Here is a 22,826-nt window from a genome sequence, read left to right on the forward strand (position 1 = left end):
AGCGACTCCGTCCGCGCACGGCACCTTCCCCTCCCCACCCCACCAGACCACCACCACCGCGCCTCCTCGCCGTCACGCCGGGGGAAGGAAGGAAAAAAAAAATCAACGCGCACAGGCGGGAGGCAAACCCAACCCCAACCGCGGCGCGCCGGCGATGGCGTGGGCGGGGTCCCCGCCGCGGGGGCGGCTCCCCGCCGCCCTCCTCCTCCTCGCGCTCCTCTTGGCCTCCGCCGCGCTGCCGCGGGGCGCCCGGGCGGTGGAGCTCGGGCTGAAGGTGCCCTTCAGCCCACGGGACGTGCTCCCCATCCTGCCGCGGCAGGTGGCGTGGCCCGTGATGAACACGCTCCACAGCGCCGTCGACCTGCTGCCGTCCTTCGTCGCCGCCGTGGCGCCCGGGGCGCCGGCTCCGGCCGCCTGGAGCGGCGCGTGCTTCGCGGTGAACGAGGCCGCCATCGAGCTCACGCCCGGGGACCGCAACGGGACCGACGTCGGCGGCGCCGTCCTGCGGCTCAAGGTCTCGCTCCTCCATGACTCTTGACCCATTGGTTTCTCCTTCTGGAAATATTGTCGCGATATTTTCTTGGAATTGGGCGGAATCGCTTGAGTCTGCTATGCAATCTGGTGAGGGATACGAGTAGGTAGTGTTGACAACTATTGACTTAGGTGCAATCGCTTCGTAGAGTAGTTGGTTGCGTTAGAGAACTATTTAGTTGATAATTAGTACTTGTATGTCTGGATGGATATGCTTGACTCATTCTGGGCTAAAAAAAAGCTGTGGGTTGTAATAATCTAAACATTATTTTCTCTTTCCGGTGGGTTTATAGAACATTCTGCCTTTCTGGCAAATTGCCTCATTAGCTGATTATTATAGGGGCTAGTGTTGTTAATAATGGAATGCGCAGTTTATCTCTGATGTTTCCTTTTTGATGGATTTCTCATGTTGGGCCTAAATATCCCTAGATTTTTAATGAACTTCTTGGCGTATATTTTGTGATTCATTCTTCTACGTTATTAAACATTGAAGATTCAGCTCAGAATAGGCCAGATTCCTTTTTACTTAATCTGTGCTTGACCAGTTCATGAAGATTGGTAGTTTATATGATCATTTTGTTAAAAAAAGGTTGTTTTCTCTTTGTTTATGCAGACTGCTTCAGCTCAGAGTTGGACATGCATGGATCTCTATGTTTTTGCAACACCATATAGGATAACTTGGGACTATTATTTTGCTGCTCGGGAACACACCTTGGAGATTAAATCATGGGAGGAAGAAGCGGAATTGGAATGTGTGTGTTTTCTTTCTGAAAGTTCCTATCTTTTTTCACGATTTGCTATCCCGTTGAAATTATCTTAGCAGTCTAAATGTCTAATACCTCATGTTTGTGATCAGGTGAAGCAGCATGGCATCTCTGTTTTTCTCATGCCATCTGGAATGCTTGGAACTTTGTTATCTTTGATTGATGTCCTGCCTTTGTTTTCAAACACTGCCTGGGGCCAACATTCTAACTTGGCCTTTTTAGAGAAGCATATGGGAGCCTCATTTGAGAAACGTTCCCAGCCTTGGGTTGCTAACATTAGAAAGGAAGACATACAGTCTGGTGATTTTTTGGCTCTATCAAAGATTCGAGGTCGGTGGGGTGGGTTTGAGACATTGGAGAAATGGGTGACTGGTGCATTTGCTGGGCATACGTCGGTTTGCTTAAAAGATGAGAAGGGTGATCTCTGGGTTGCGGAGTCAGGCTATGAAAATGAAAAGGTAGGTTAATCGATTTAATCTTCCAGACACGATTCATGTTATCTTATGGCTGCTTTCATTGTTAGGTATTATTTGTTTTTTCATGACCAACAATCACAAAATCAGTTCCACTGGCCATCATTCTGAATATAATATGAAGACAAAACTGTAACACAATTAAACTTTTAGCTCGTCCCTCCGGATTGAATATTGGGTTGAGTCAAGTTGAGGCTCAAACTATTGTCTGTGTTGGTTTTTACAATATATATTTTGATTTTCTCTTCTTTAAATGATTTTCCTGTCTTTTTGGCATCTTTGTCAGTCTCTTGGTGAATATTATTGTCTGATGTCTTGGGCATCTGGTGCAAGGCACTGTTTGCCAATGAAACACTTTTTTCCCAGAAGCTAATACTTAGTAAATCATGCGTTTTACTCTAGCACAAGTGTTTCCAGTTGCTCTATTTCTGACAATGATCACTTGCAAAACAATAGGGAGAAGAAGTTATTGCTGTAGTTCCGTGGGATGAATGGTGGGCCATGGCACTCAAGGATGAATCAAATCCGCAGATAGCCCTTCTTCCATTGCACCCTGATGTACGTGCTAGATTCAATGAAAGTGCTGCATGGGAGTATGTCCGGAGCATGGTTGGGAAGCCTTATGGCTATCATAACATGATATTTAGCTGGATTGACACAATAGGAGATAATTATCCACCTCCTCTTGATGCTAACCTGGTAAGTCTTTGTTGATCTTTGCAAAGATTAAATTGTCATTTGCATTTCAAATTCACTGTTCATACTTATCTCAGTGTTGTGCTACTATGATACTATATGAGTCCATGCATGATTTTATTTTCTGTCACCTCAATTTCGTCAAACACTGTTTTCAGGTAATGACCGTTATGTCTATGTGGACCAGAGTGCAGCCACTTTATGCTGCGAACATGTGGAATGAAGCCCTTAACAAACGACTTGGCACTGAGGTCTGTAAAGTCCGGTTTTAAAAGAATGCTGGATTTCTGTTAAACCTATGGATTTAATTGGCGTTCCAGTTGGTTGCGGTGGTACATATTCACATCTGCCACTGCAGTTAAATATTTGATACAAAATTAGCTTGGGCTACGGCCTATGCTTATTGATCTGGCGTGGAGGTTGATTGCACTTTGTTGGACAAGAAATATGTTCAATTCAGTGTTTTGCTCAAGCTGAGATGACTTGTCAAAATGGATTTTTTTTCCTGCTTTAGTTGTTACAGCTAAGTTGAGTATCAAATTCATATGCATTTATGCTTTTCATATAGGGTTTGGACCTTAAGGGAATCATTATGGAGACTGAAAGACGTGGAATGTCTTTCGATCAGTTGCTCACCATACCTGAGCAGGATGAATGGATATACAGTGATGGCAAATCAACCACCTGTGTTGCCTTCATTCTTGCAATGTACAAGGAGGCTGGTATATTTGGTCCTTTCGCTGAGTCTATTCAGGTCACCGAGTTCACTGTAAGTGTTAAAGTAGATACATATCCACATATTTCATGCTCAGCTCCCTCCCTCCCTCTCGGTACCATTCTCCTAGTTGATTTTATGTTGTGCTACTAAGTCTCACCTGCACCGTTCAACTCTGTTCTTTCTGCATCAGATTCGGGATGCATATATGCTCAAGATTTTTGAGGACAGCCTAGCCAGGCTTCCGAGCTGGTGCAATACGGAGTCGGACAAGCTTCCCTTCTGCCAGATCCTCGGGGAGTACAGGATGGAGCTGCCGGAGTACAACACGGTAGAACCTTATGCGAAGATGAATGAGAACTGCCCGTCCTTACCCCCAACATACAAGCGACCTGCACGCTGCTGACCGTGAGATTGTCAACTTAGCTTGCTGCAGCTGTTATTTACCTACTGGAAGTAGAATGTTGTCCTAAGTTATGCTGTAAATAAATGACGCTGTATATATAGGTATGGTCGTATTGGGTAGATGATGAGTAGTTGTTACAAGTAACCTATGTGTTCAGGTATCCGGCTGTCACCGGAGCAGTTCTGAAGCCCCGGCTGGTCGGCGGCCAATATGAAGGTTAGGCTTGCCCGCTTGGGTCAGAAGTTTGTATACGCAGAACATTACTTCCGTTTGCCCGAGTACAGTGTTCTTGCATGTATAAAGTCTTCGCCCATTTATTCTGCATATGTTACATTTTACCGAATTTTCGGTTAGTAAAGATTACTATACTTCCGTTTGGCATTGTTAGTCTGGCATGGCCCAAATGTAGGAGACACAAAAGGTAAGTAAAATTCCACAATGTCGGATTATTCTTGATCTGATTATTAGATGATAATGATCCATCGAAAGGGTGCAGGTTTAGGACTACTCCCATTCATAATAATTAATTGACTTGTGGCTCCTACGAAACATCATGATACTATGTATTGTAAGGGTTGTATTATTCTTTCATCATATGACATGGAACATATGGAGAATGTGAAATGAAACAATGGATTGGAACTAGTTTTAGTGTTCTTTTACCGAGTTTTTACTCGAATATTATACCTTTGATTGATGATGCATGAGGAACGGACAACTATTTTGCGAGGCTGATAGAGCACTATTAGTCTAGTAAATCCCTCGTTTGTTCGTTTGTTGCTGATGCATTGAAGAACAGCAAAAGGATTAGTGGGCTAGAATCAACAAGGTACGCGCGCGTGCATCCGAGCAAAATCTTCTTCGTGCGGGCCTGAAGCGGAGCGCTAGACTCACGTATTGGGCCTGACGTGGGCTTGGGCCATTCCGAAGTTGCAGCGCATGAGAAAATACGATTTTTTTATTTTTTATTTTAATATTTTGTAAAAATATATGATCAAATAAAAAATTACAAATCTCCGCCATTTGAAAAAGGAGAAGGTGTACTGTAGCTAACAACAGTTGAACTGGCGGTAAGTTCCCTCTCCTTTGGGAAGTACACTTTCAAAAAATCATAACTAATTCATATGAACTTAGATGAAGATAAACTTTATATGAAATTGTAGATCTCAACAAGTTCTACAACTTTTTATATCAAACTTTTTTATTTTATTTGGTGTCATATTGGTGCTCAAATAATCGACACAAGTTAAATTTTAGATCTGAAATTTGTGTTGATTATTTGAGCATAAAGATGGTACCAAATGAGAACAGTTTGAACAAAAAAGTTGTAGATCTCATCGAGGGCTACAAATTTTTATATAAAACTCATCTTCATCCGAGTTCATATGAATTAGTTATGATTTTTTGAATGTGTGCTAATTTTAGATCTGAAACTTGTGTTGATTATTTGAGCACCAAAATGACATCAAATTAAAAAAGTTTAAACTAAAAAGTTGTAGATCGAGATCTACAATTTTCATATAAAGTTTATCTCCATCCGACTTCATATGAATTAGTTTTGATTTTACTGCCTACTGTCAGTTTAATTGGTGGTAGCTTGCTTCCGCTGTTTCGAACGATGATATAGGTATAGATTTGCAATTTTTTTATTGGATCATATATTTTTACAAAATACTAAAATAAAAATAAAAACAATAAAAAATCAGGAAATACACATGCAATATTTTTGGATCTTGCGACGAGCAAAATTTACGCCGCATCTCACGCGCTGAGAATATGGGACGATGTGGCCGCGTGAGATCCTTACAATCATTGCCTTTTATCTGTAACCGCCCCGGGGCACTTTAGGAATTTCCTTCCAAACCGAGATTTGTTGCCGATCTGCTCCCCTAATGCGAGGGCAACATGCCTATTATATAAAGCCACCTACCCCAACAAACTCGTTTCTTCATCTTGTGTTTTGGGATTGGCATCTGGAATTCGACTGGGCCTCCTTGACTCCGATCTGAAGGTAATGCCTGCCCATATTTTGCAAGAAACATCTATCTTCGTTTTTTCGGGTTTGGAGTGTCACCTCTTTCTTTGAAGGAAGAGAGTCACCTCTTTTGATTGGGTTGTTTTCTCTATATGATATCATAGTTGGAGTGTTAAATCTTCATTTTAAGGGAAAAGTTAGATCTCTTGTATTGAAGATGGATTTATGTTTTCTCCCTTCTCCCTTTTAGTTTTGTTGTTTTCTCCATGTCATTTTCTAATTGGAGAGCCTCATGCTCATGTTGATCTAGATTTACTAGGGAAAATTGAAATCCTTTCAATTTGTTATCCCCTTTAACATATGGTTTTGTCCACACCTTGTTTATATTGAATTTTCAATTAGTTCGCGTATATATTGTTTTCATAAACTTTTTGTATAGAAAAATTGTAAAATCACTCTATATGTCACTTGAGTTTTGAGATTTCCCAATTGGTTGGAGACGCACATAAGGGTGGAAAGAGCACCGAACTTTAGGTCTCTTCTCCAAGCTAAAGAGTACTCCCTCCATTCACTTTTGATAAATCTATTTCACCTCGTCATAATGAATAAGGAGGATCCTACTTTTCATCCAATTAACCACATTATTATGTACTTCTTGTTAGTGAAAATGATTTTCTGCAAGAACTCTTCAGTATTGGCATCATGATATGCATGCACCACTCACTGCAGTAGAATCGAACAATCATATGTGCCAGCAGATCCGAGATGGCAACTCAAAAGAGAAGATTTTGAAAATATATCTATCAAAAGAAAATGGAGTGAGTATAGCTTGGGGCGTCTAAAAGGGCTTCTTCTAAAATGCTTTCACCGGTGAAGCCAAAGCTAATGAGCAGGCTTCTAGTTCATTTTTTTCCTTGATTTACAGAATAAGTTGACACTGCAATACCTCGCTTTATGCAAAACAAGTCAAGCTGAAATCGGTAGAAACCCTCACAAACGAGATCTTAATTTTTTTACGGATAGTCAGATGCAAATAGCCCCTGGAGGTGCGGGAGTTATCTCATACATGGGAGGGAGGGAGTAATTTGTGTTAAGGGGGTGTTTGGGAACACTGTGCTAAACTTTAGCACTTGTCACATCGGAGGTTTGGATACTAATTAGGAGTATTAAATATAGTTTAATTATAAAACTAATTGCACAGATGGAGTCTAATTCGCGAGACGAAGCTATTAAGCCTAATTAGTCCATAATTTGACAATATGGTGCTACAGTAACCATTTGCTAATGATGGATTAATTAGCCTTAGGGGGTGTTTGGATACGAGGTGTTAAACTTTAACAGTGTCACATCGGATGTTCGGATGCTAATTAGGAGAACTAAACATGAGTTAATTATAAAACTAATTGCAGAATTCTGTGCTAATTCGCGAGACGAATCTATTAAGCCTAACTAATCCATCACTTAGCAATTGGTTACTGTAGCACCACATCGTCAAATCATGGACTAATTAGGCTTAATAGATTCGTCTCATGAATTACACTCCATCTGTGCAATTAGTTTTGTAATTAGCCTATGTTTAATACTCCTAATTAGCATCCAAACATCCGATGTGACATGTGTTAAACTTTAACACCTGGTTGCCAAACTGGCCCTTAATAGATTCGTCTCGCGAATTAGACTCCATCCGTGCAATTAGTTTTGTAATTAGCTCATATTTAGTCCTTCTAATTAGCATCCGAATATCCGATGTAACCCTGCTAAACTTAAGCTACTCTAGCTGAGTTCAGGTTAACTCTGTACTCTCGGATGTAAAAAACAATCTGATCTGTTTGTAGTACGTGTGCGACTACTAGAATCTAAGGTAATTTGTTATTAATCGTAGTTTTTTTGTGCAGTTTTTACTGTGAAAGTGTAGATGCAGATGATTCCCTCACTAATCAATAAGTTTTGGCTAGATAAATAACTGGTGCAAGGCCTAGTAGCTCCATAATTTCATGGGAACTAGAAGGCACATTTTATACTAAGGGGTGTTAGGATCTTTAGTTCGGACTAAAATTAATACTAAGGGGTGTTAGGATCTTTAGTTCGGACTAAAATTAATGTCATATCGAATATTCGAAGGCTAATTAGGAGGACTAAATATGAGCTAATTATAAAACTAATTACACAGGTGGAGACTAATTCCGAGACAAATCTATTAAGCATAATTAATCCATCATTAGCACATGTTTACTGTAGCACCACATTATCAAATCATGAACTAATTAGGTTTAATAGATTCGTCTCGCAAATTAGCCTCCATCTATGCAATTAATTTTATAATTAGTCTATGTTTAATACTCTTAATTAGTATCTAAATATTCGATGTGATAGGAATTTTAGGAGCTCCTAGAGGAACAAACAGGGTGTTTGGGAACACCCTATTAAAGTTTAACACCTGTCACATCGGATGTTTGGATGCTAATTAAGAGTATTAAACATAGACTAATTATAAAATTAATTGCATAGATGGAGTATAATTCGGAAGACGAATCTATTAAAGCCTAATTAGTCCATGATTTGACAATGTGGTGCTACAGTAACCATTTGCTAATGATGGATTAATTAGGCTTAATAGATTCGTCTCGCGAATTAGCACAAGGTTCTGCAATTAGTTTTATAATTAGCTCATATTTAGTCCTCCTAATTAGCATCCGAACATCCGATGTGACACTGTTAAAATTTAGCACCTCGTATCCAAACAGCCCTGGAGGAACAAACGGGGCCTGAGCAAAAGAGAAGCAAAAAGAGTAGAATTCTGCTACCACAATCATTACTGCATTTTACCAACAGTGTAGCATAAAGAAAACCGTTTAAAATTTTCGCTACACCCAGTTCTCTAGGAAACATCTGCAAAATCTGCCCGTTTCTCAGATTATTTGTGCCTACGGACATCCTAGCACGACTGTATCTCCTCCAGACTATGCGCACGATTCATCATTTCCTTGCTGTCTCGCAGAAACCCTTTGGCCAGGCGAGGAAAAAGACAATGTCAGTCGGCCTCGGGCTTGCGCTCCGGGGATGGGCAAGGCTCCTCCAGAATCTGCAAAGCACGCTCAACGGCGTAGACGATCATCTTCTTCACCTGCAGCCATGAAGAGGTAAAAACAAAATTGTCTGTGACTGCTCACAGTTTTTCATGCAATACTTTGCAGGTAAAGTACAAACTCTGAAGGTAAAAAAGATGGGTAATGTCCTCGAATCCTTCTCGATCCACTGTACTGTACTATCTACCAGCGCAACAGTTTTCATACGTGACAGGTGACACGACTGACATGAACAAAGGCAAACACATGTCCCATCTACACGATGCTATGCAAAGCATACGTGGCGGAGAATAGACTAGGAGAGACAGAGCAAATACGTCACCCACGCTGCAGCCACCATAACAAAGGCATACAGCCCACTCCGCTGGTGAAAGTGTTTTTACAAGTCTACACGTCGTCGGCCAATCACAGCTGCACAATCCTTAAGGACGTGAGCACCTACGAACGGAGAGTCAGGTTACGGCCGCTGCTCTACAAAATCGACGAGCAGACTGCACGAATACGACCGAGTGACCGACCATTTATGGATCACAGATGATGAGGATGACTCCGAAGCGTCGACGAGCACGATTGCACGAATACGACCGAGTGACCGACCATTTATGGATCATCAAAGATGATGAGGATGATTCCGAAGCGTCAAGGTCGCACACAGAGGACCTTCATAGGATGTTTAGGTCGCAATGGCCTTGGCCATTGAAGGCGGCTCAAAAAGACACCAAAGCTTTTGAGTACTTAGAGCTGTCAACACCCCTCTTGCACGTATGTTGAGCCGACGTGAGATTGAACGATTCGGCGCAAAAACAATAATCACGACACCGTCGGCAGCGGCGACACTGCTGAGATAGCACCTTCAATACTAGTTACTATCCCTTCTTTAATACTGGTTGTCCAACCGGTATTACTACTTCGGTACCAAATGAGGATCCGGTCAAATAACCGGTACTAATGGGGTATTAAAAAATAAAAAATTCCACCAGCTCACTTCGCTGGCCTGACCATCCGAGCCCGAGCCGCACCCTGCCCGAGCCCGAGCCGCACCCCGCCGTCGTGGGGCGTGAGTTGCATCTCGCTGGCCGCACCCGCTTGCCCCGCCACCGTGCTCGTCGGCGTCGGCTGCCCCTCCCCCGCGACCCACCGGCCGCACCTCGCCGGATCTAGCTGCCGCCGCCCCGCCGGCTGCCCCTCCCTCGTGACCCAACGGTCGCACCTCGTCGGATCTGGCTGCCGCTGCCCCGCCGGCCGCGGACATCCGCGGCCCCGCCGGATCCGACCGGCCGCACCCCCACCACGGAGAGAGAGAGGCATACAAGGGGAGAGGAAGTCAAGGCCACGCCACTGGAGCCGCCACGCCGCCAAGGCCGAGCCCACGTCTACCATCCGCACCCGCTGTCGCAGCTGCAGCCTGCAGCCCGCCCGCCATCGCTGCCGCTGCACCTCGCCCCCCGCTGCTCTCCGCTAGTAGTGAGGGGCGAGCGAAGGGGGAAGGGGAGGGGCAACAAAGGGGCATGGGAGGGAGAGAGGGAGGATGGAGGGGGAGAGGGAGGGCCGCTAGGAGAGGAGGAAGGGGGAGAGAAGACCACAGGGGGATAGAGAGAGGGAGAACCGGTAGGAGAGGAGGGAGGGAGGGAGGGAGGGGGGAGCAGATAAGGAGGCGCACAGGGGTGGGTGCTGGGACTGAGGGTTAGTACCAGGTGGAGCTTCCACCCGGTACGGCCCTCAGGCACATTAGTACCGGGTGGAGACTCCACCCAGTACTAATGGGTGATCTTTATTACCGGTCGGAGCTCCCAACCGGTACTAAAGGAGGTCACGAGGGACTTCTGGGAAACTAGCCGTTAGACCCGATACTAATGCTCACATTAGTATCGGGTCAAAAACCAACCGGTACTAAAGGCTAGGACCAATGCTCGGATTTCTAGTAATGCGAGGATAAACAACATGAAGTAGGAGTTCAACCGGACGTTCGCTCACCGGAACGAGAGGTACTCACTCCATCTCAAATCAGTACTCCCCTATTTTAAATTGTAGATCGTTTTAGCTTTTTCAGGTTTATGTATTTTATTATGCATCTAGATACACGCTATATCTGGATAATAGATACATAGCAAAACTTATATATCTAGAAAACTAAAACGACCTACAATAATTTGGAAGAGAGTATTCACTTTAGACCAACTTTTTTTTAAAAAAAAATATAATAACATCTATGATACTAAATTGGTTTCATTGAATCCATCATAGAATATATTTTATTAGTGAATTTATTTGGTATGGTAGATATTGTATTTTTTTTTACAAGCTTAGTGATAAGTTTGACTTAGGACAAACCCAATGGCTATGTATCGCTTGAGAATTGAATGCTTTACATAGCCCTTGGGCTTCACATTTACGGACCTAAGGAAGGGCGAAGGGTCCTCTCAATTACAATTGTACCCTGATGCAGGTAGTACAGTACAGTGAAGCATTTAACTTTTTGCCACCCTTACGGATAGCACTAGCACCGACCAACGGACTTAGCTGAGTCACATGGCATTTTGCCTTCCATCCTCTGAGGATGACAAAAGGTCAATTATGCTTGGTATGGTGAGGGTAGATCCCTAGCATATCCATGGCATTCTTGTTTGTGCACCATCCAGCTAGGGTTTTGCCTTCTCTTGATAGTGTGCGATGACGTCTGTCGGTAACACAGCTCTTTCGCACCCCATACGCTGAGATGTCCCACATATCCCGCCAAGTGGAGGTCAAACTTTGGTGCTTCTTTCGAAAGCCACATCCGGAGGTATGTCCCTTATAAGCCCTCTGGTGTTTGCCTCCGGTGGCTCCGCCTATCTTGGCATGTGCATCTGTTGTCGACGGCTCCGCCTATCTTGGGGTCTTCTGGCCCCTTGTCTTTTTGGGAGCCCTTCGACGTTGAAACGTCTCTAGACGCTGCTTTCCTTCTCAACCTGACATTTTTCATGTCTGTGACCTATTCCCCAGCACTTAGGATGTGTCCTAAGTGTCGAAACATGTAACACAGGCTAGATTTGTTCCTTCGTATCATATACGTAATTTTTTACACACAAGCTGCAACAATTGAGATAGGGTATCAAAAGTTCAAAACTGCAAAAGAATATCATAGGAGTTGCAAGTAGGTATGCCCCAATGTGGTTTAGAGAAGAATGATGAAGTTATTGTGGGTAGATTCAATGGTGGGTTGAGCCACGAAATTTAGGACATTTTATATTAGAAATAGTACAATCTAGTCACTCGTTTCATCTTATTTGTAAAGTTGGAAGGGAAGTGCATAGACGTCAAGCAAAGGACTTGGTAGCCCCTAGACTGCCCATCATCCTCTACTGGTTTAAGGTCCAGTTTGTTTGAGCTTCCTAACAGTTTCTCAGCGTGAAAGTTCAGAAGCTCAAACAAACAGCGAACTTCTCATGTAGCTTCTGAACTCAGAAAAGTTGAATTTATATGGAAAGCTGAAAAATTCAGTTTTCTCAACTTTTCGTAGCTTTTTGAGTCCAGGAAGCTAAACACATCTTATAAAAACTAATATTAACTTTTTAGAACCTAAAAGCCAGCAACAGTTTTTCAAAAAGCTCAAAAGCTGACCTAACTATACCCGTTTTTGATAGATGACAAATAGGCTTTTGTTAACTTGCTCTAAATAAATTTTAGATGGTTGGCTAGTTTTAAAAACATACTCCCTCCGTACTCGCAAAGAAAGTCGTTTTGGACAAAGCTTGGGTCAAACATTGGGAATATAAATCATGAATAACTTAAGTTATTGAGTTTGGAAATGTGAAAGCCATATAAATAGATTTGTCTTGAAAAATACTTTCATAAAAATATACATATATCACTTTTTGATAAATATTTTTTATAAAAACAAGGAGTCAAAGTAATACTTTGGAGATCGTGTTGCTGTCCAAAACGACTTCCTTTGCGAGTATGGAGGGAGTATGTGATTCACTTAATGCAGATGTTGACTTTCTTGTTTGAAACATGGAAGCATATGTCGATGCTCGAATGCAGCTTCTTACACGAACCCTTTTTTGCATAGTGGAGGGACCGAGGGAGCACATATAGGGCATGTTTGGTTAGCATTGCTTATTTATAAGCAACTTATAAATAAGCAAATAAGTTGCTTATGACCCAAACACCCTTGCTTATAGACTTGCTTATAAGTTGCTTATGCATAAGCAAATAAGCAACTTTGGAGTTGCTTATAGTTGCTTATGGGCACTTTTACACCTCCTACCCTCATTCTCTCTCCTCTCTCCCCTTTCTCTCTCCTCTATCCCGTCACCACTTAGACCGCCGGTTCCGCCCGCCGCCGCCGCTGCGCCGGCCGTCGGCCGCCTCCGCGCCGCGCGCTGCGCCCGCCGCCGCTGCGCCCGCCTCCGCGCCGGCCGCGCGCCGCCCGCCGCCGCCGCTCGCGCCCGCCGCGGCCCGCCGCTCCCGCCCGCCGCCAACCGCCCGCGCCCTCCGCCCGGGCCGCCCTCCGCCCGCGCCCTCCGCCGCCTGCGCCCTCCGCCCGCCGCCAACCGCCCGCGCCCTCGCGCCCGCCTCCGCGCCGCCCGCCGCCGCTCGCACCCCGTCGCCGCCCGCGCCCTCCGCCCGCGCCCTCCGCCCGCGCCCGCTGCCCTCTTCTGACGCCAGCCAAGGAAGGAGCTGGTAATTAGTAGGGGTAGAGGTAAATGGGGTGGACCAGGGGTAAATGTGTCAATACCACTCTCATTTATTGCAAATAAGCAACCCAAACCAAACACCTAGACTTATAAATAAGCAACTTTTTTATAAGCAATCCTAACCAAACAGGCCCACAGTACCCATGACCACAAGAACCATGAGGTGCCACCGCAGAGGTGGAGAGGCCCGCAACAGCTTCCCTCAACTAGGCAAGGCCCTGTGGAGTTATAGTTCGTTATTTCGATGACTGATTTAGTCAGGCATAGAGAGGAAGAGGGAGAGGGCATGGGAACCCATGGAAGCTTCAAGAGCACGGTGAGTGGCGACATCACCGAAGCCACAGCAATACGCTCTAAGTCCTGAGACCTCGGCCCTGTTTAGTTGCTCGATTTTGGACAACCAAAATCGCTATGCCAGCACTGTAGAATACTGTAGCGTTTCGTTTGTATTTGTGAATTATTGTCCAAATATTGACTAATTAGGCTCAAAAGATTCATCTCGCAAAGTACAACAAAACTGTGCAATTAGTTTTTGATTTCGTCTACATTTAGTATTCCATGCATGTACCACAAGTTTGGTGTGATGTAGAATCTTCTTTTTGCATAGTGTCAAAGTTGGGTTTTTGAGGTAACTAAACAAGGCCCTCATTTCATTACACTGTGCCCTGGAGGAAAAAATATACTATCTCCGCTTCACTATGTTTGTCAACAGCTTTAAAATAAGTGTCCGTTGTTGCCTTTAATTATTCGTATTAGTTGTGATTGAAATCCGTGTTGTTTATTTGATTTTTTTAATCATAAATAAATGCATGTGCATTGAAATCAGAGAAATAATATCAATCGATCATTCGATTGGCTCAATGCACTTCTCCATATATTTTTTTATTAGTGTGAGTGTTGATGTAATCAGAGAGCCTCACTAGGTTTAAAACACACCACTCTTTGTAGGACAAAATTTGAAGGCTAAAAGAACACTTAGGGTCTATTTCCTATGGTAAAACTTTAATTCTGCACTTTTAGCTCATTTTTTTAGCTTTGGGATTCAACCAGGTGGACTAAATGGAGCACACAGCTAAAATCTGGACTAAAATCTTTTGCTCGCGAGGAGGTCTAAAACGTGTTGGGGCGAGTGCTGGACGCACGATACCCCCCGCGCACCCTATCCATTCCCGCACCCTGCCCCTGGCGCGTCACGCACCCGCAACGCCGCCGCCGCCCCGCTCGCCCGATCTCCTCCGTCTCCAGCACCAGGGACTTCTTCGGCAGCTGCTCGGGGACGCCGCGGGGAGGCTAGTCGGCCGGCGACGCCGGCTCGGATCCGGACAGCGCGCCGAACTGGAGGTGCGAGGGCTGGCCGCGCGGAGCCTGCGCCGGAGGGTCGAAGGGCAGCGCGAGCCCCGGCGGCTCCGGCTGCAGGCGTGCGCCTCGGCGAGCGCGTAGCGGTCCACGCACGGCCGCGGTGAGCAGCACCGCGCGGCCGCGGCACAGCGCGACGGCCTCCTGGTCGTCGAGCTTGGCAGTGTATACCGTCCACTATACTTGCCCCCCATTAATGGCAAATCAGTCATTGTTCCTGTGGGATCTCTAGCTATAGCTGCCTTTGCATTTGGGACTGCCTCCAGTTGGCCAAGAAAACTGTGGAATTTGTCATCTGTTTAATCCCTATTTGTGTCTGCAATTCGTTGATCTGTTCTGTACTTTTCATTACTTTTAATCGGTTGAATGAGGGGCAAATCATATGCTGCTGTTAGATGAGGGGTAAATTAGTCATTGTTTGATGAAAGTCTAAAGTTAGGCTATGGATCCAAACAGCCCAGCAGGACTAAAGTTTAGGGGCTAAAGTTTAGCTCATGGACTATTGATCTAAACACCACCTTAGTTTAGGATGGAGGGAGTACATCTTATAACGTTTTCCATTGAAAAGAGCGTAGTCATTACAGTATTTCCACTGTCTATAATAAAGAAAGTGGTGGTATCATATTATTTACGTAATAAAGATATAGGTGTTAATTTTATACAGAATTACATATTTTGTTTTTTAACTACAATACTTTTTTTCTTGGAGCTTGCTGTGGACAAACATAGTGAAACGGAATACAGTAGTGTTAAAATACACATTTTGGAAACCGTGTAAATGTATAGTGTGGATGTTATGCTACAACGAGCACTTGGGTTTTTGTGTTCATTCAGAATTTAAGGCTTGAGATGGGAACTTAGGGCTGTTTGTTTGCCCTCTAGATTATATAATCTGTTGTGGGCAACAAACAACTCAGAATATTGTGCAGATTATAATTACACCCCTAGATTACCATAATCTTGCTGCTCAAGAGAAGCTTATTTCAGTTTATTTCTAGACCAACCATCTACACCTCCAATAATCTGGGCAAACAAACAACCCTACAGAGATTATATAATCTAGGACCAGTAATAATCTGGCACCAATAAGCTGGATTATATAATCGGGCAAGGGAATAAACAGGGCCTTATTAACGTGTATGTCCTATGGTCTATCGTCACAGCTATCGAGCTTACTAAAAGTTCATCAGGACTTTTTTTTAAAGAAAAAAGGTCCAAGAATCAAGACCCGCGTGGCATTGAAAAATTCATACCTCTAGTTTATCTTCTTTCGCCCTGTGGTTCTTTGGAAGCCTGCGGAAATCCTCAGTTAAGCTAAGACATTGCTGAATGTTCTCTGGAGATACAAAGTCCAGAGCAATCTTGGTGCAAGACTGCATAGGTAAAAGTATTACACATTCAGATGCAGAACATGTCAAACTTGAGTAGTCCTCATCTATAGCATTTGAAACTGGGTATTGGAAGAGCGCATTGGCAAATTTACCTTGAGATTCCGTACTTGATGAGGACACCCGGCAGGTATAAAAACCGCCTCTCCAAGTCTTTGTACAAACGTCCATGGTTCGATTCCTACAACAGCATATCAAAACTTTTAGCACTGAGCACTGTAACTATTCGCACTGAAGGATTTTTGTAAAAATATATAAATAGATAATGCAACTCACCATACTCCTCTTTGAGCTTCCTCTTGTGTTTGTTTGTTAGATAAAATGTTTCATCATGCACAGGGTTAAAAGTCTGCATTAAAAGCAACTGTCACAAAGTGATAAACAACTATTTGTCTGCACAAGCTCATTTGGAGATCACACTGAAACTAACCTTTTCAACTGGAGAACAGTACATATGGCGAAATTCTTTGGAATGTTTCGTGAGGTATTCTTTTAGTTTTCCAACATCCTCCCTCCTGAAAATATCCCATAATGCACCTCCCCCATCATCTGCACAGTAAATTGGGGATGTATCTGCATGCTCCATGCTTGTATCATTTCCATCTGTTGCTACCTTCTCCTTTTTATCCTGTTCTGTATGCCTTATTTTCAAGTTTCTTATCTCCCGTTTCTGTTCTTCAGAGGGCTCAACCTTAAAAGTATGCATCAAAACATTGACCTGACATAAGAAATAACAAGAATTAATGGAAACAAGTTTAAAGCGAGATACTAAGCATTCTCTATTGGGGTATTAATTGGCTTAAAAAATCCATCGATGCAAGCCAACATTAAAAGGGGGGAAAAGTTCTATCATGTAGGTAAGGATGAAGCTCTCTCTTCATGCAGACACCTCGCTTAAACAGAGAAAAAAACCATTCAAGGACTTGATGAACACAGTCCAGTATGATATAACTATGTCCAATGAATTGGTGTAAATCGTTCTCAATCCAATAGTGTAATTATTTACTTACCGCATCAGACAAGTCACAATGAAGCTTTGTAACAGAATCTCCTCTGCTGAGTTCCTGTGCACAGCCATAAGCTATATATGATTTTGGGCCCATGTCAAGCTTTAAGATGTCACCAGGAAGCAATGCAGAGATATTTAGCAAGCCAGATTTCAAATTTGTGTATGGTTGAAATGGCAAGGAATTGATGTATTTCCTTCCATGGGAAGGCAAAATATTTTCAAAGTGGTTTGAAGTTGGCCAGTCCTTTAATTTAAGCATTTCAGGCCAAAGATTGCGATACATCCGACCTTCATAATACCCTTCGAAAAAGTCCTTGGTGCATATCTCGACCTGCATATATATAGATATATATATAAAAGTAATCCACTGGTTGGAGTCTTTTGGTCCACTAAGTCAAAATCCATTTGAAGGATAAAACTCTATCCAACTCACCCACAACACAAACCCACTCCTTAGCACCAGCAATTTTAGCCTTCATTATCAGATTTCAGATAGAAAAGTTCTAAGTAGAATACAAACATGATTGGATATTTATACCTAGTTGACCTAGTCAGGTGATCATACAAACACCTATAGTTTTGTTTGGTAAACAGATATGGATATCTCGATATATGCCATGGCAAAACAAAACGAAGTAACAGCTGTGTAAATGCTAGTTAGTTTCGTATAAACCACAGGTTACAACATTATAACAGAATAATTTATGTAGCATTGATTTGCAGTTGGAGGAATGTATTGCACTAACCTCACAGCAAGATAGACAGTCAGTGGCTTTCACTTTTTTCATCTCAGAACTAGAATTGGTGCCATGTATTTCAGACCACATAGCTGGTGGCTCCCAGCTAAAATGAGACATTTTCTTGAGTACCCCTTGCACAATTACAGGTTCTCCTTTCACCCAATGTTTCTGGAAGTGCTTGAGATCATCTGGCTTCCCGCCATCTGATATTGGACAGTATATGCAGTTATCTGCTGACTTTTCTCTGGTGGCAGCTTTCCTTGAACTTTCATGATTAGCTGAACATGAGCATTCACATGTATCTGTACTGATGATATCAGGTTGTAACTGCTTGCTCATTTGCAAAGCCGCCATTTCAAGCTTACTTAACCTATCTTTTTCAAAAAATTGTCTCAACTCAAGAACATGGTTGCCACACCCACCAAGTTCAGATGGAGGGCAATGAATGGTTCCGTCAGGATCAGCTTCCCACTTGACAGACTCAGATTGGTGACTAGGCAAACCTGTTTCTTCGTTATTGATTAACTTGGAATCAGGTGGTGGATCAGGATCACCACCATGCACACACCCACCAAGTTCAGATGAAGGGCCATGAATGGTTCCATCAGGATCAGCTTCCCACTTGATAGACTCAGATTGTTGACTAGACAAACCTGTTTTCTTGTTATTGATTAAATTGGAATCGGACAATGGGTCAGGATCACCACCATGCATATAGTCGTTGCCGCGCCCACCAAGTTCAGATGGAGGGCAATGAATGGTTCCATCAGGATCAGCTTCCTGCTTGATAGACTCAGATTGGTGACTAGGCAAACCTGTTTCTTTGATTAAGTTGGAATTTGGCGATGGACCAAGATCACCACCATGCATATAGTCAGGTCCTCTTTCAGGATAATCTACCGGTGCCTCCTGGCAAGAACCCTCAAGATGGCATTCACGAAGCTCCTTACAACAGACGATGCATAAATCGTACATGCAGTCTGGGCAGCTTCTATGTAGATCAAATATTGATGTTCTGCAATTGTCACTGGTTCACAGAAACAGATTTTAGACATATAGGACCAAAAATCACAAGCAAAAATGAAACATTACTCAACAATTGTCAGCATCCAGTACCAGAACACCCTCTCATCCCTCCGGATTTCAGCTTGCTCGACAATCAATTCTGACAATTCCAATCCTGTTTGGGGGAAATGAGGGGGTGACATTAAAAAAACAGTTGAAAGCCACATGAAGCTAGTAAGTTATTCCATAGGAATCTATTTTACCTTGAATTCTGGCCTCCACTTCTTTTTCTTCCATCTGATCCTTGCTGAGTTGTGTCAAACATGGCAACAGATAGTGCAACAGGTAGCTGGCATATTTACGTTTTGTTTCAGGAGCATCAGTGCTCACATCTGACGTATCCACCTCATCCAACATGGCAGATGCATTATTCATCATATTTGTCCTCACAATGGAGTGGTCAATTCCTTTAGTCTGCCGTGCTGCACTAGGAATCCTGTGCGACTCCACACATGCAGAAATGGGCCTTTTCTTCCTTGTAGTTGATCCAATGCTATTGCATTTCTTCAAAACCAAGCTCTAATATAGGAGAAAGTAAACATTCTCAGAAATCAGCAAACTGTCATGATTTGGGAATTTGAGATTTCTTTTATCAACGACTCACTTATGACTTCAAATAAATTATGTAAGCCAAACTCTACAAACAATTTTGCCCACTATCAGTGAAAAAGGATTATCACCATGTAACAGAATGGAACATAATCCAAAACATAGCAGTATATAGCACAACAAAGAACAATGCTCTCTAAACATGGAACCACGAGAAATTAAGTGTTTATGACTGGAAATTTGAGATTTTTGAAGCAACTACTCGCTTATGAATTCACATAAATCATGTAAGTCAAATTCTACAAATAACTCTGCCTAGTACCAGTAACAAAGAGCTCATTATCAAAATGTAATCAAACGGAACACACCCCCACGACATGTCAAAAAAGAAAAGAAAAATGCTCTACAAACAAGAAGCCAGAAGAAATTCAGAAATTTAATTGCTTCAAATCATGCGGAATTGCTGGTGTGTGCATGTACAAGGGTGGCGAGCTCAAAAGGCACAGGATGATCACCTCGGGCCCAACTTGTTTATCCTTGCAGCTCGTACAGTTGCAGACTCCGCGGCAGGAGGGGCACCGCTCCCTTACCTCGGCGTCTGACATCGTTGGGTACCTGCAGAATCACAAGGTTCCCTGACGATTCCCAAAAGGAGTAGGAGGACAGAACGATGCGTGGTATCGATGGGGAGCAGCAGCATTACCTCTTCCTGACGCAGGGGACGCAGTAGATCCTCTGTTCGCACATCTCGCACCTGATCATGTCCTTGGGGCTCTGCGTCGCCCTCTTGCACCGGTGGCACGACCTCCTGACCCTCCCGCCGGCCTGCTTCCTCCCGGCGCCGCCTGTGCCACTGGTGCTCGGCGCCACGTACTCCCCATCTTCCTCCGGCGCCGCAGCCGCAGCAGCAGCATTGACACCCTCCTCCGGCGAAGGCTCTCCGGTGCCCCGCGGCGGCGCGCCCTGCCCGGACGGCCGGCGCTCGGTCGCCGCAGCGGCACGCCGGCGCTTGGGACCCGGCCCCACGCCCGGGCGGCGCCCCCGCGGCGCCGTCCTCTTCCGTTTGCCCCTGCTGCTCTTCCTCTCCTGCTCGACACCCCAGTCCTCGTCCTTGCCGTCCTTCCCCTCCTCCTTCTCCTCCCCCATCCCCCCTCGCCTCTCCTCGCCCTCCTCATCCACCGCGCCCATCCGCCATCCTCCCACCGGCCCCATCCGGAGCCCCACCGTTGTCATGGCGGGACACGGCGGCGACTGGACGGCCGATCGGTAGGGGGCCGTCGGGGAATCGACGGATTGATTGACGCCGGGCGGAGCAGAATCCGAGCAGAGATCGAGAGAGCGGGACGGGATTCGATCGCGATTGATTGATTCGGGAGCCCGGATTGGATTGGATTGCGGGGTGGCGGGGGGGTCCTTATTTATCTTCCCAGCGGCGTGGCGTTGGGCTGCGCGCGCCGCGCCGCGGCGGGGGCGAGGGGGCGCGCTCGCCGCCACGGGTGAGCACGTGGAACGCGCGCAGGCGGGGCGGGAGCGAGACGAGACCCCGGGGGCGCAAGGGAAACCCAGCTGCTGACGAGCCCGAGGCTGGGTTTGATTCCGCTGCGGGGTGGGGACGTCCTTGGGTTGGTGGTTTGGTTGGTCTGGCTGGTTTGGGCTGCAACGGCCAACGAAACGGGAAAGAGTTCTGTCCTTCCAGGGCCTGTCACGCGGGACGGTGTGTCAGTGACGGATCAGGAAGGGTAGCAGGCCGGGCGGTCGAATCATGTGAGAGTGTCGCCGCCATTTTCCGCGTATCGGATCCTATTTCGTTGGTAGGGGTACCGAGGATCTTTTGTATCGGGCGATCCATCGCCCCGTTTCGCTGCCGCGTAACCACAACCTTTCCGAACTAGGAGTACCGCAAATTTGGCTCCGTTTCCCACTTTTTTTTCCTGCGCTGTCATGGTCTGCGATTCAGAATTTCAGATCCCCTAAACCGAGATCTCAGTGGAATGGAATGTTTGACCAGGCCGCTCCGCCGCATCGCCATGGCCTGTCGTCCTGTACCAGGCTCCCAGCGCGCTCGCCTCCCCTATCGTGGCTCGTGGGGCATCGGTGTCTGACACTCTCTGAAATCTGATCATTAGCAATGTAGGCCTGTTCACTTCAGCTTATTCGGTCGGCTTATCAGTCACCAAACAGTGTTTTCCTCTCACAACAAATCAGCCGTTTCAGCTTTTCAACCAGCTTATAAGCTGAAGCGAACAGGCCTGTATAAAGACCAAGTGATCTTATACGTGGGTCCATATCAGCTGTCCCTATTCTATCTCACAACATTAAACCACCTGTGGGCTTTAAGAGTGGAACCCATTAGCACATCCAACCAACCGTCCCCCTCTTTTCTCTCCGTGCTTGCTCTCCCGTCCCCGTTCTTTCTTTCTCCGTACCGCCACTGCCTTGCGCAGCCGCCCATCCCTCCCTTGTGCCGCCTCCTCCCGTCCTTCAATCCGCCCGAATTGGCCATCCACCCCTCAAATCAATCGTCAAGCACCTCCCATCTCGCTTCCTCCACACGGTGAGAGGGAAGAGAAATTCAAGGGTGCGTGATTTGGCTAGGTGGCCTCCATGGCTGCCACCGCTTCCTGTCTTGGGCGCCGGCGGTGTTGAGCTTAGCAGCGAGGGAAAGGGGAGAGGTGTGGAGGGGGCGGCGCTGGTGGCTTGGGCCTTCTCTCTGAGCTCATGGGCGACGGAGCTTGTGGTTGCAACCCTTCCTGAACTCACGGTGGTGGTGGAGATGCTCGTGTGGAGTGAGGAGAAGAGAGAAAATATTTGTTTATTGCTTATGGGCGGGCTTTAGTGCTATGCAGGGGTGGACCCAAAGGTGTAACATCCATAAAAATCACCAACTTAAATCACCCGCTAAAATTTATTTTTAAAATCTTTTATCGAGCTCCCAAAAATCCCGTTTTCCCGGCGATTTCGTCATCCCGGCACCCAAAGCCGACAACCATCATTTTATCCTCTTCGCAAATTTCGGTGCGTGCCGGTCGACAAACCGCCGCACGTGCTCCGACCGTTTTCCGCAATCACCGCCAACTCTCCCTTTCTTTTTCTCTTTTTCCCCTATTCCTTTTTCTCTTTTTCTTCCTTCTCCTTTTCCCTTTCTTCTTCTTCCTTCCTCTTCCTTCCTGGCCGCATACGCTTGCTGCCTTCTCTTACCTACCTAGCGCCAGCCCTCCTCCCCTGCCACGCCCTGCACCCGCCTGTCCCGCCTCACAAACGCGCGCCTGGCCCCCCCAGACCCCGTCCGATCTGCGCCATGACCGGTGCCCGATTTTAATGGCGAAATGACCGTAACGCGGGAGTTTCTCTGACCTCATGATGCAGGTATTTGGAACTGACTGGTGCGATACTA

At 45.3% G+C, this 22,826-nt stretch overlaps 2 protein-coding genes and 1 long non-coding RNA gene across 7 annotated transcripts; 2 read left to right on the forward strand and 1 right to left on the reverse strand.

The window, feature by feature from the left end:
* LOC101782072 lies at positions 1–3,957 on the forward strand. The gene is made up of 7 exons (XM_004956679.4): positions 1–514; positions 1,145–1,285; positions 1,388–1,753; positions 2,225–2,467; positions 2,623–2,715; positions 3,033–3,233; positions 3,373–3,957. Exons 1-7 carry the CDS (start codon positions 155–157, stop codon positions 3,583–3,585), a joined length of 1,617 nt encoding a protein of 538 aa, XP_004956736.1. The 5' UTR covers positions 1–154; the 3' UTR covers positions 3,586–3,957.
* A 4,324-nt stretch (positions 3,958–8,281) lies between these two features.
* Positions 8,282–20,983, reverse strand: LOC101782484 (lysine-specific demethylase JMJ25). 4 transcript variants are annotated; one of them, XM_022823893.1, is made up of 11 exons: positions 20,136–20,983; positions 19,948–20,047; positions 19,087–19,402; positions 18,935–18,998; positions 17,825–18,845; positions 17,080–17,133; positions 16,500–16,787; positions 16,346–16,418; positions 16,165–16,250; positions 15,935–16,054; positions 8,282–8,684 (listed from the first exon to the last, which is right to left on the reverse strand). In XM_022823893.1, the coding sequence occupies exons 1-11, from the start codon at positions 20,663–20,665 to the stop codon at positions 8,592–8,594; spliced, it is 2,745 nt and encodes a 914-aa protein (XP_022679628.1). In that variant the 5' UTR covers positions 20,666–20,983; the 3' UTR covers positions 8,282–8,591. The 4 variants fall into 4 exon arrangements, with proteins under 4 accessions (XP_022679628.1, XP_004956737.1, XP_012699451.1 ...); XM_004956680.3 differs by having other exon boundaries at positions 17,080–17,409; positions 20,136–20,980; XM_012843997.3 differs by lacking the exon at positions 8,282–8,684 and adding an exon at positions 10,876–11,715 and having other exon boundaries at positions 17,080–17,409; positions 20,136–20,980.
* Positions 8,579–15,075, forward strand: LOC111256235. 2 transcript variants are annotated; one of them, XR_002676250.1, is made up of 2 exons: positions 8,579–8,700; positions 14,376–15,053. It is a non-coding gene; the product is annotated as an uncharacterized LOC111256235 (long non-coding RNA). The 2 variants fall into 2 exon arrangements; XR_002676251.1 differs by lacking the exon at positions 8,579–8,700 and adding an exon at positions 10,277–10,631 and having other exon boundaries at positions 14,376–15,075.
* Positions 20,984–22,826: the final 1,843 nt, after the last annotated feature.

Source organism: Setaria italica, chromosome II, assembly GCF_000263155.2.
Source record: "Setaria italica strain Yugu1 chromosome II, Setaria_italica_v2.0, whole genome shotgun sequence".
NCBI lineage: Eukaryota > Viridiplantae > Streptophyta > Magnoliopsida > Poales > Poaceae > Setaria > Setaria italica.

What these genes read in the sequence shown, in the direction of transcription:
- LOC101782072 (XM_004956679.4), top strand. Translation starts at nt 155, where the DNA reads ATGGCGTGGGCGGGGTCCCCGCCGCGGGGGCGGCTCCCCGCCGCCCTC. An exon ending in CAGGCTATGAAAATGAAAAG is followed by an intron (nt 1,754 to 2,224) that starts GTAGGTTAATCG and finishes GCAAAACAATAG; the next exon opens with GGAGAAGAAGTTATTGCTGT. An exon ending in TTCAGGTCACCGAGTTCACT is followed by an intron (nt 3,234 to 3,372) that starts GTAAGTGTTAAA and finishes TTTCTGCATCAG; the next exon opens with ATTCGGGATGCATATATGCT.
- LOC101782484 (XM_004956680.3), bottom strand. Translation starts at nt 20,665, where the DNA reads ATGACAACGGTGGGGCTCCGGATGGGGCCGGTGGGAGGATGGCGGATG. An exon ending in ATAAACAAGTTGGGCCCGAG is followed by an intron (nt 19,403 to 19,947) that starts GTGATCATCCTG and finishes CTCCTATATTAG; the next exon opens with AGCTTGGTTTTGAAGAAATG. An exon ending in AGGGATGAGAGGGTGTTCTG is followed by an intron (nt 18,846 to 18,934) that starts GTACTGGATGCT and finishes TCTGTGAACCAG; the next exon opens with TGACAATTGCAGAACATCAA.